Here is a 12,247-nt window from a genome sequence, read left to right as displayed (position 1 = left end):
CTTCCAGCCTAGGCCATTCTATGATTCCAAGTAGATTTATTTGGCGGAAACCAGTCGGATTATATTTGTATTTTTCACCCAAGTACCAGCCTCAAAATAGCTCATGTATTTTAATTTTCAGATTAGCAAGGAAACAGGAGGTAGATTGATTCAGTAAGCTGTGAAAATTAAGCTGTAAGTTATATGAATACATTACTATACTTCACCTCATGCCAGATAAGGTTCCCATCATACCTGAGTCCTGTTCTTTAAAAGATAAAGAGCCACATAAATACAAAATATTGGAAAACTGATTTTTTTTTTCGTGATATAAGCACCTACCAATACAACAAAACACCATGTCTCCTTGAGAACCAAAAATAAAAAGAAAATGTGACTACATATATACACATAATATGTCAGTCACTTGATTAATGTCCATGTTCTCATTGTTCTGGAGTCTTGAAATTTAGGATATCATACCGTTATAGTCTGCTGAGTAGAGGAACAATCTCAGATGAGAAAAACTGACTTTTGTGGCACAAGTACAATCACAGGCTGAAATGCAACAAAAGAAGGCATTCAAATTTCTATAAATGGTATGGAGGAGGAATGAGGACTAATAAGGAATACTTCTTTACAGTAAGTGGCCTGAGAAGGCTTTCATTAGTTAACAAGAGATTAGTTATCTGATGCTGCTCCTGTTTGTGAAAATTTAGCTGGTGCACCTTCCAGAAACAGGGCTATCAGTACTTGATAGAACACTTCTGTAACCTTTTTAATGCAATCTGCATGATGCCATCTAGAACACAGGGCAGACAGAATCACCAACCCCATTAAAATTGTTTTCTGATAAAGGATATTTTTCAAACAAGCATGTGTAAGAGACACATTTACAAAGCAAAAAAATTGGAAATGCTCAGCTGCAGGTGCGAACACTGGACTCTGGTTTCAGTGTGCAATGGAGTTAGGGCACCTCACCATTCCACGGCATTTCATTGCAGATGGTCACTTTTTCACAGCAGCTTTATTCATAATTTTTCCAGTGCTTGCCGTCATTCATCACGATAAGCAACAAATGCTTTATGTGAGGAAGCTTGAGACAATCCAAATCATTGGTGCAAACCCAACATAAGCTTTAGTTAAATGTGTCCATGTTCAGATTTAAATGGTTGCAGGAGAATACAAGCTAATGGCTTAAGCTTTCCTACACTGGCTTTTGGTGTAAGGCAGAGTTTCAAGCTCTGTGTGAAATGAAAGGTATGAGACACATCCAGCTCTACCTTTTCCTACTAGCAAGGAGTTAAAATTGTGGGAACATAGGGAAACAAAGAGAACTATTCTTCAGCTGATGCCATAAGAGCCCATGGGAGCAAGAACTCTCATATATAGTAACTATTGCTATAAACCCTTACCATCTACACTGCATTATGATTTTACTGATTTACAAAGCTCTCTAATGCCTGTGGATTTGAACCACCATGATGTCTTGTGTGGCCTAGGAAACAACAAGCTGTTCCAAGTAGAGAAGATCATCATCTCTGCTCAATTAATCACTGTAGGAGTCATCCAGAGACAGATAAAGAGATGTATCTAAGTGACTGCACATATTAGGTAGTACACTGCAGTCCTTTGAAGATTTTTACAGGTTCCCTACAGAGTGCTAAGGTATTCAGTTCTCCACTCTTCTTTTAATCATGCAATTTCTCACGGAATCCCATAAGCATTTTCCTTGTCAGAAGTGTAAGATGAGGTTATGGCACGTAACTAGAATGAAGTGGATAAAATATTATCAATTTGAAGTTTACCTGGTCTGAGCTGACTACGATAGGCTCTCTTAGAACAATCCAGGTGATGCACTCTTCGCAAGGGGGAGTAGTGAAAGACCCATGGTACGTCCAGTAGTCACGAGATTTAGGGAACAGAATTGAAGGATCAAAGTTTGGAAAAGGAGCTTCTTTCCCCTTAAAAAACATAACAAAAACCACAACAAAACTAAAACAGAAAATTCTTCAACAGCTCTGGTCAGATTAGGCAAAGACGCAGCTCTGGTACTTTAAGAAACTCCACGATGCTACTTCTTGTACCTGAGCTAACTCATGTGAAGCAGTGTCCAGTATCCATGTGCTTCACTGGTTTCTGTGCAGAAATACTCTTCCTCTTGGCCTCCTTTCTTATGGAAATTCTGTCTATCTCATGAATATTGGATTAGGTCACCATATAACAAAGTGAGACAGGTACTCTAGGTTTATAATAGTTATATTTATAGATTTACAATAGTGATACTCTAGATTTATAATAGTGATAATAACAAACACAACAGCCTATGAAATGTGAGATTCTTATAACACAATGTTACCTGAGGCACAGATGTCCAGTCAGTGCCATTTCCAGAGGTCCATCAGGCAGCCTATTGCAAGGCCAAATGGACCAATTTTCAAAGGTACCTTCTTTCTTTAGCCATTGACCACTGAGGGAATAAGACTCTATGCCTAGCTTTTAGGTGAGTAAAGTTTGGGAAAAGGACTCTAATTTTCACAAAACTGTAAGGCCTACTAAAGCCAAAGAAGGAGTTTGGTAAAGCTACACATGGTTATATTCACTGGTATATTCTGGTGATGCTGCAGAGCAGAATTTGAGAACTACAAAGTCATGCCTCTTCATTTTTTTTTTTTTGGCCTGAGAATTTTACAGCAATCTTCTTATAACAAAAAGCCCAACGTGATTACCTTGGTTTTGATAGCATTTATTTCTTCGAGAATTCTCTTCATCTCTAGTTTGGGAGTTTTCCCTACCTGTAAAGAAGAAGACAGCATGAGCTAACCAAAGATCAATTTTCTTTCTCCTATTTTTTCATATATGTTTCTAAACATATATCAACTATAAAACTACGATGCATTAATCCAACTTACAAACCCTACTCAGCTTAGCAAGGCATGTCTTCTGTCTGTATCCTCTGTCTGTACCCCGAGAGATATTCTGATACAAGTGAGGAAATAATATCAGTACAGAATCTCAGCATCATGGGTAATTTCACAAAAAAACCATCCTTGTTGACATGTAATTTTAGCCTAACAAAGATAAGTAACTCTTCAGACTCAAGTACGGAATTTGGAAAAAGTTTCATTCTAGTTTAAAAAGCAGATTTCATGGTCAGATCTACTGTTTGCAATTGCTGATCTTGACACAGACATCCATCTTTCTATCTGCAGTGAATATTAATTAAAGAGAGGGTAAAGGCCACTATTTCAGGCTATGACTGCATGTCCCCAGAAGGATTTTAAGGAAAAATGAGTTAGCTGTATATTCAATGAGTTATTTTTTCCTGACAGAAAGCTCATGAAAAGCCTAGGAGCGGTATTTGTCCTTGAAATCAGCCCATGATTAGCAGAGAAGACAGCTGACTGCTGTTGGTCAGAAGGCTACTACTGACATCGTGTCCCCAAAACAGGGACAAATATATCTGAATTTACAGTTTCCACCAGCCACACAGTGACACAATAGCTGCTCAGACAAGTGTGCATAGCATTGGATGTCATTTGAAACAACATGAGTCATGCTCTAAAACTTGAAAAGAGTGCAAGCCCTTTAACGTGGCATGATCCCTAGAAAATACATTCAGAAGGTTTTGCTTTTTTAACTCTTTAAGAACAGAAAACTCTATAGTAGCAGTATAAAGAACTTACTTGCAAAAATATGGCCAAAACAGCTATTCCATCAGTTCTTCTCACAGCATCGAGGTAATTGCTGTATTTGGGATTCCAGTGTAACAAATGTAGCTGGAAACAAGGAAAAGCATGTAAAAAGAATCCATTATTGATTAGCAAGCCATCAACAGCTAAATTTAGAGTTCTTCATATACATGAGAGAGTTTGGGGCAACAAAGAATGAGGATTAGTTTCTCCAGAAAAAAAAAAGTAAAAAGGCGACAGCAATTCATGAGTTGTATCTGCCATATATTACTATCTAGACTACTATTTGCTTTAAAATAAACTACACACATCTTAATACAGAAAGCACAAAAATAAAGAACAGAAATCTCTTCTTAAAGCCAAAGAACAGAGAAAACATCTTAAGTAAGCAGGTAGAACATGTCATTCAGAAGTCATCTACTGATGCGCGATTCATTTCCATTTGGCTTTCAAATTATAGCAGATCTAGCCAAGAATCCACAGGAATGTAAGCTCTGCATATTATTAGTCTACAGTTCTCATCTTCTCTTACAGTCCTAAAGTGGTACAAAATCAAGGTAACGCATTCTTCATCCTTTCTGTCGCTACAGTTTTATACTTCTACTGTAATACTATAAGAATACTGTTTTAGTAAGTTTGCATTGCTTCTCAGTAATTCAGTCTTGCTGTCCTATGTTTCAAGCCATGCTGGTCTGAGAACATGAAAACTTTTGTTTGACATAGTATTTTTCTTTTTTTTATGCTGTGAGAATTACTTCAGCCTGATTTACATTTACAAAAATCAATGGCAATAAGAATAAAATGAGGGTGGTGAGACAGTGGAACAGTTTGTCCAGAGAAGTTCTGGATGCCTTCTCCCTGGAAGTGTTCAAGGTCAGGGTGGATGGAGCATGGAGCTCCCAGTCTTGTGGAAGGTGTCTCTGCCCATGGCAGGGGGTTGGAATTTTATGATCTTTAAGGTCCCTTCCAACCCATACCATGATTCTATGATAAAATGTCACTGACAAATAAATAGAAGGAACTCTCAAAAAGCAGAAAAATTTTCTCCTACCTGGAAGTGCCAAATTTTACTTTACAACCTATTTTAAAGTAAGAAGTGGTGAGTTTTACCTCTCCTGCATATCTCACTCCATTCACCACATGTTCAGAGCCATGGTCATCAGACGAACCCCAGTGGAAGTGAAGCTGACGCAGCCTGTAGACTCCTGGAAGTGGCCCACCTCTCAGCACTGCAAATGATAATCTGCAACAGCATTAGACTCAAGCACCTTCCAATTTTTTTAATAGAAATAGATATATTTAAAATATTTATGTACATAACTACATATTGAACGTACACATGTCTTCTATTCTGAAACCACTGAGTACCTCTAGGAAATGTGCACCGATTTTAGTTGCACTTCAGGCAACTCTCTTCATCAACCATCTGCACTTACAGGCAGATGAAAATTAGTTGTGTCTAGGCTTCCATTACAGTCAATAGAAATCATTGGTTTAATTGAGCTGCACAAATGTGCATCTGGTACCTTCTGGGATATCCCAAAGACATCTGGACAGGACTGGAAGAGGTGATACAAGTTCCATAGATGAACTGGGGGTTTTTTTTAAGCAGTGTCTGGAGGCAAGTTGAAATATATTAAGTTATTAAAAATAGCATGAAATGCCTATGTTTGAGTAACTGAAATAAGCTCCTGATCAGAACAGTCAAGCCTCTAGAGAAATTTTGCTTGCCTTAAGGCAGACACTCAACAGACTGTGACCTGAATTGGTCTCTGGACTCCACTGATTAAGTGTGACTCCACCTGTGTTGATGAGAATAGGAATTCAGAGACATAACCCACCTACTTTTAAAAGCCCATGTAAGATACTTAAATCAAGATGACTTAATCTCCCTCTGAATTCCATCTAATATTTACCTATTTCAAAGGACACAAAAATAGTCGTTATTAAGATCAACTACTGAAGTGCTACATGATCAACAAATTCCCACAAAACACTACAAATTGTGTCTCTTACTGCAGGCTATGACTTATTTGCTTAAAAAGCTATGAAATTGTGCATCTGCTACAATCACTGGACCCTCCGGCTGTGGAATAGGGGAAAGAAAATAGCAAATAAGCCAGAAAAGCAATCACTGAGAATACAAGCTATTTTCCTAAAGAAAAGTTGAGCTGTTATGAATGACACCTGCATTCTGAATAATTTTTTTAACATTTTTACATTATACACCAAATGAAGGTGGTGTATTTGAAAGGATCTCACAATAAAAAGGGAAAAACTTACATTCACCAAATACTAATATTCAACTCTCATTGACTTCATTTGGAAATAGATGTCATAGCATTCCTATAAATCACTCAGCATTTCTCAAGAATAGGTCTTTATATGCTAAAGAAAAATATCCTTAAACCTGAAAAGGAATTAAATCCATGATCACCTCTAGAAATAAAGTGCTAAGAGTATTCCTTACTGAAAATTAATAGCAAGCTGTTATTCTCAAAAAATTCCTTTTACATGTTCCCACTGACATTCCATACTGTGGCTGACGCAGACATGGCAACAAGTAGCTGACAAGGCCATCAAAGTAGATCTGTAAGACCAAACAATCCAGTTTAAGGTAAAAGCATGTCATTATTTCCACTGATGGCCCATCAGCAGACATTCTTGACTGGGCGTTAGGTGAAGTTCTGCATCACCTTGTGCCAACACATTTCTGTTCCACTCATATAAATAGATAGGAGCTTTTACTTAGCACACTTTAAGCAGACAGAATGAGGTAAAGACTAAGATGCCTATAAACCAACATCTCCTGAATGACAAAAATGTGTTTTCTTTCTTTTAATTGCAAGTGTGTATAACAAAACATACAAATACACAAAATGACAATGTAAGTAAATGAAGTTTCCCTATGTCAGTAAATGAAAATTTTCGTATGCTTTAAAAAAGGTAAACAAAACAGTTACAGAAATTAAGTTCTACAATATATAAAACATAGAAAGCCCCAACCTATGTCTAGTTCAAAGTTAGTGAAAGAAACCTTTTTTTTGTTTTGTTTTAAGCATGTGGCTTGAAACTTAAATTATAAAGTTATCTTAATCCTCTGGGGTTTTTATTTTCAGAAAATACTAACACAAATACATACATGTCCATATAACAGTAAAAAAAAAATATGGGGCAAAAGTTTGTAAAGGAAACTGCCATATCTTTAAACTGTTTTTCAGTGGTGTTTAAAATAATAGCTTTATTTTTTATATTTCTACATATTTGTATTTAACAGCGAATTATTCTCACAGTTATTGCACAGGAAATATTCACCTTAAAAATCTGAGACTCCCAGTTTTAAGGCTGCAATAGCTGTTTTCCTACCACAAAACACAGAAGGATGCTTTTCTAGAAGGCCCCATGACTCACTCTGAGCTTCTACCTGTGACACTGCTTAAACAAAAAGCAAGAGCTTTAAAAAAAAGAAGCATGCAGGCTCACTCCCTGATATATTGGCAGCCAGATTTTCTCTTAGTCCTCCAAAATACTGCACAATCCTTCTCACATGGATAGCTGAAGGGCTGGACTTACTTCTGAATATCGAAAACATGGCATTTCTGTTCTTGCTTCTGCTCTATGAGAAGTAACAGGATGGTCACAGCAGACTTACCAAAATGTAACTCCCTTAAACTTGCTGTCATTAAAGTAACAAGGCCTAGCTGCAAGAATAAGCAAACCAGCCCCGGAAGACAAGGAAGAAAAGTGTTCGTTCATTTTTAGTGCCTCATCACTGCAAACTCTCCTCCCGTTGCTCAGTGACCGACTCTTTTCATATGGGTTTGCACATCACCCTCCACTAGTGCCTGGTACCAGACATAAACATGTCATGTCAGTCTGAAGTGCTTGCTCAAATTCCACATCCCCCTACACCCACACTGAAGAACAGTCCGTCACTGAGCAATCCTACGTGGGCACGCACATGGACACTAGTTCCAGTAAAAAAGCTCACCTTTTATTTCACCCATCATAAACTGAGCAGCATGAGACAGAACTGGCAGCTAATAGAAGAATGGAGTTTTTTTTCCCCAACTCTCAGTGTAATCACTGAGGCAGATTTCCACCACGGAGAGGGCAAGTGTTGCACATAAGCATGTAATTAAGGCAAGAAAAAATTCTGTATCTCACTCTATGTGTTGACAGGCAAAATGAAGGGGTGACTTCCCTCAGCTTAAATAAAGTTAATGGATTTTGTCTTCACTGTTCTAGAGCAAATCAGCCAACAAACAAATACTTATTCACCAACAGCTGATAATCAAAAGCTCATTTGCAAAGATTAAAGAGATTTTACACAATGTGGTGCTCTAGAAAGTGCTGTCCACAAGCACTAGTCATACTAAAAGAGACCAACAAGCAACAAGCTCTCTCTACTCACAGTAATTGTCTCTAATATTTTCTTTCCATCATCCACTTGCAAAGCCTGAAAGAGTCTGCAAACAGCATGAACGTAACCTTGTAAGAAAGTGTGCCTGCACTGAGGTACTCCAAGCTCTTAGATGTAATCCACCAGAAAGTCAGAATGAGGAGAAGCAGGAATTTGTTTGGATGATGAACTTCCACAGAAAGTGCCAAGGATTTAATAAAAACAACAGGCAAAGTCAGAAGGTGAAAGAAGACATCCATCTGACAAACCCTTTGTGTATCTCTCCCCAGCTGCTGTGTCTGGGTTCTAGTACAAGACTCAGGGGTATCTCTGCTGTTTATGAAATTCTTGAACACTTTTATCTAAGCATCTAACCAAGGTATTACAAAGACAGACAAAGAGTCATTTAATTGCAGGGAAGCTGCACGCTACATATCTCACAGCATCATGACAATGGTCCCACTAGTCAGGTGTTCTCAGAACACTTCTCTGGCATGCGGATCTTTGCAATTTTAAAAGTAAAGGGACTCTGCTAGTAGAAATAAGTTTGCAAAACTGATTCAAAACAAAACCAGAGTCACCGCTGGATCTAAAAGAGCCTCTGAGCTATCATTCAGGCCAAAAAATCTAGCAGCAGCAGGCTGCCAAAGGAGCCAACTTCTGGTACGGGTTTCACTGGGCACTGCCACTAGGTTTTGGTTTCAGCTTATAGATCTCTCTTGGATTTTGCAACTCCAGCCTACACCTGCAAGGATTTTACAGTGCTTATGGTCCCTCTTCTACATACATAGGTATGGTAAATCAGGCAACTGAGTCCACAGCAATGCATTAACTTATACGGACAGGCAGAGGCATGACACAGCTCCTAAAGCAAGTATCTGTCATCAAAGCCCTCAATTGTATAGCAGAATCTTACAGTTACCCAGACTTTATAAACAGCTGGGGATGAATTTTCCAATTCCTTCTACTAGACTAATGAAAGGAAAGCTTGGAGATATCTGAAGTAATTAACTTTATCACTCACCTTTGCAATGCATTCAGCTACCTATTTAACGTACCACTAAGTAAAATTTAGATACAACTACAGGTATGGGTATGACCACTCTAACTCAAAAAATCAGGAAAATAAAGGAAGTCTTTAGTTTCCTGCTTAACTCGGAAGTAATTCAAATAGATTGACAGAGAGAGAGAGAGGGAGAGAGAGAGAGAGATAGAAAGAATGTTTCAGAGGAATAAAAGCTTCATTACTATGTGATTACTATTACATAATTGTGTGTTAGGCAGCTGGTAGTTCCTTTATACAAAAAAAAAGTCACTGTACTTATCCTAAAAAAATTAAAACATACTCAAGTCAGTAGGAGCACGCACAGTGGCATCTGTCCCGCAATTAGCATTACATTAGAGAAGGAACACCACCCACAGACTATGCAGGCAATGGTATAACAAAGGAGACATAACAATAAACACTGAATGTTTCTTGCCTTCAAAGAGTTGAGAAATACACCTACTGTTTTTCCAGTGAGTCACTTTTTATTTCTGAGATCAGAACACAACAGTTACTGAGCAGTTCATCTGAAAAAAAACTCAGAACATTCCAAAACTTTCTGCTCTTTGTGGCCACAGTGTTGCATCCATGTTGTAGATTGTTGTGCCTGCATACTCCTTCCCGTGCAAAATCTTAGTAATTATAACAATAATTACTTTGGCATTTATGTAGAAGGTACAAACATTGATATATCTGATGCTGTTCCAAGAAACAGAAGAGGTGGTAAAAAATAGTAAGTAACAGTCATGAAGGTCTTCTCATATGCCACAGCCACATCTCTTTACTGATGTATTGTGTTATCTGACGTTGATAATATTTTTATTCAAATCATACTACAGATTCCCACTTTGCTATAAAAGTAATCAAATTCTTGACTGCAAAGTCACTTGTGATTTTTGGTAATGTAACTAATCCAGCTTACATACATTTTGATCCTCAGTTTTCATGAAACTCAAGTAATTAATTAAAAATCCATTCAATTAAATCCATGTCCATAGGTATGTAAGATCAATCAACCTATTAGTAAAATTCCTCCTGGTAATTATAGCTGCCAATCCTAGATATATTGTAATAGAAACTGGAGCTTCTATGCAGTTAAGAAATACGCCTGTACACTGCAGAAAACAGACTTTTCAATATTTCACTAAAATTGAAATTTCGTTTTCCTTTTCTTACTATCCCATGTATTATAAATAATAACACAATTCTGTTGACCTTGACACAAGGATAGTGAGGTATACAATCGATTTTTATTGCAGCACTAATGTAATTTCATACTGCTTTCAGTAATGTTTTTTCCTTTGAAATATAGCCAACAGTACTAACGTGAAATGTCAGTGGTTCTGCCAACATAAACTAAATATTTCTAGCACCTGTTAAACACAACAGACATATCTCTTCAAAATATATAACCCACTAGGTCCTAAAAACCATGCACTATATATGCAGCACATTGTACACTGTCATAACTACAAGTGTATGAAAGATTTTGGACATTAAAGTAGAAACAATGGAATTTCTCAGTCCTATAATCCTCATTAAGACAAAAATCTCATGAATGCCAAACTGATTAAATACCGTGACTTCGTGGCAACATCTGGTTCTTGACTTCATTTATCAGAAACTACATGGATGAGTTTTCAACTATTGTAACTTCAGCCATGTACACAGTTAAAAGATGTTCCGCTGGCCATCTCAGCTTGAACGGAATTCAGCCCTCATAGATGAAGCCTGGACTCCATGCTCCTTGAAAGCAACACAACTGCAATGGCTTTGGCAAGACAGCAAATTTACCTTACACCTTAATTCATCCTGCACCAAGCTTCTTTGCAGCTTTCTCCATTCCCTAGGATTTTACCTATGGGCCTTTCCCACAAGTTATGAAGGGCACTGGAATCACACAGAAACATGTGTGTCACATGCAAGCGGTACACTGAGACCATCTGACAGCCATGAGCATTCAGAGCACACTGTCTTCCAGGTGACTTGAGAAATAATCACTGATCTATAATGACACCTTGAGATGAAATCAGAACTAACCTGATCTATCGAAGGAATCATCAAATACAACTCTGCAGGTTTTCCCATTATTGAGGATGGTCTTAGCTGCACCAGGATCATAACTGGCAAACCACGGTAGCAGGGAGCGATCATAATGCACATCTTTGTTATTGATTTCAATAGGTGACTGACGACGTCCTTTGGCAATTGGGTAATTTTTGTGCCATTGATCTGGTCCTAGAAAAAAAATAAAGAGAATATCATGAAAATCTCTTCCAGCTGGGTATGAATTATACTTGTGTTACAATAAATGCAAGCTTGGCTTTGCTTAGCTACAGAACATCAATTACATGTATTAATAAGAAAGTTACTAATTACCTGGTTGTTGGTCACACCCTGTCAAGAGTTGCATCATATAAAAAGGTTTTGAACTTACTCTAGTTAATAATAACTTATATTAACTAGCTTACTCTAGTTGGAATGCTGGATTCTGCCAGTCATTCTGGTTAGCTCAGTCAGTTGAGCATGGCGCTGACAACGCTAAGCTCGTGGGTTCAATTCCCGTTCAGTCCCCATGTGTTGCCTGATCCAGTCGAGAGGTGGCGTGAATTAAAATGATCTCTAAGGTCGCTTCCAGCTTAGGCCATTCTATGATTCTATGAACCTAAACTCCTGACAGCAACCTAAAGACTTTATTTATTAGGAGACTGACAATATGCCAAGGAAGGAAAATACAAGTGGATGCTCCAAGCCCAGCAGTGGCTGGCAGTATGATGGGATATACCCTAACGATTCTAGCTTGGCCACCCACACCTGAAGAAGACAGAGATCATTCACGTGGACCAGGGCCATGCTGTTCTTCCTAGTGCAGAGGAGAGCGCAGGGACTCCAGGCCAGTCAGGTCCCCAACCTCTGCACTGCAGACGAGTTCTCCTCCTCCTGCACCAAGGCTAACCTAAAGCCACGCCGAATTTTAAACTTAGTTTTACCGCAGGAGAACTGACTTCATTTAACGTAGGATGCCTCGCGCTATGGCCTCTCCTTCCACCACCTTCGCCTTTTCCACACCTGTCAGTGACGGATGCCCGGGCTGTGTGGACTCAGGCCCGACCGGAGCCGGCGTTCCCC

The 12,247-nt window shown here is 38.4% G+C and overlaps 1 protein-coding gene across 1 annotated transcript; it reads right to left on the bottom strand.

Moving 5' to 3' along the window:
- Window positions 1-1,733: 1,733 nt before the first annotated feature.
- LOC104267904 (carbonic anhydrase 3-like) lies at window positions 1,734-11,356 on the bottom strand (the record flags this gene model as incomplete). Its single annotated transcript, XM_009870712.1, has 5 exons — window positions 1,734-1,943; window positions 2,709-2,774; window positions 3,666-3,758; window positions 4,782-4,900; window positions 11,159-11,356. Coding segments are annotated over 5 exons (686 nt in total), but the record flags the coding sequence as incomplete, so codon positions are not given.
- Between the last annotated feature and the right edge of the window lie 891 nt (window positions 11,357-12,247).

Source organism: Apaloderma vittatum, unplaced genomic scaffold (genome assembly GCF_000703405.1).
Source record: "Apaloderma vittatum isolate BGI_N311 unplaced genomic scaffold, ASM70340v1 scaffold44395, whole genome shotgun sequence".
Classification (NCBI taxonomy): domain Eukaryota; kingdom Metazoa; phylum Chordata; class Aves; order Trogoniformes; family Trogonidae; genus Apaloderma; species Apaloderma vittatum.
This window is presented reverse-complemented; position numbering and strand designations above follow the sequence as displayed.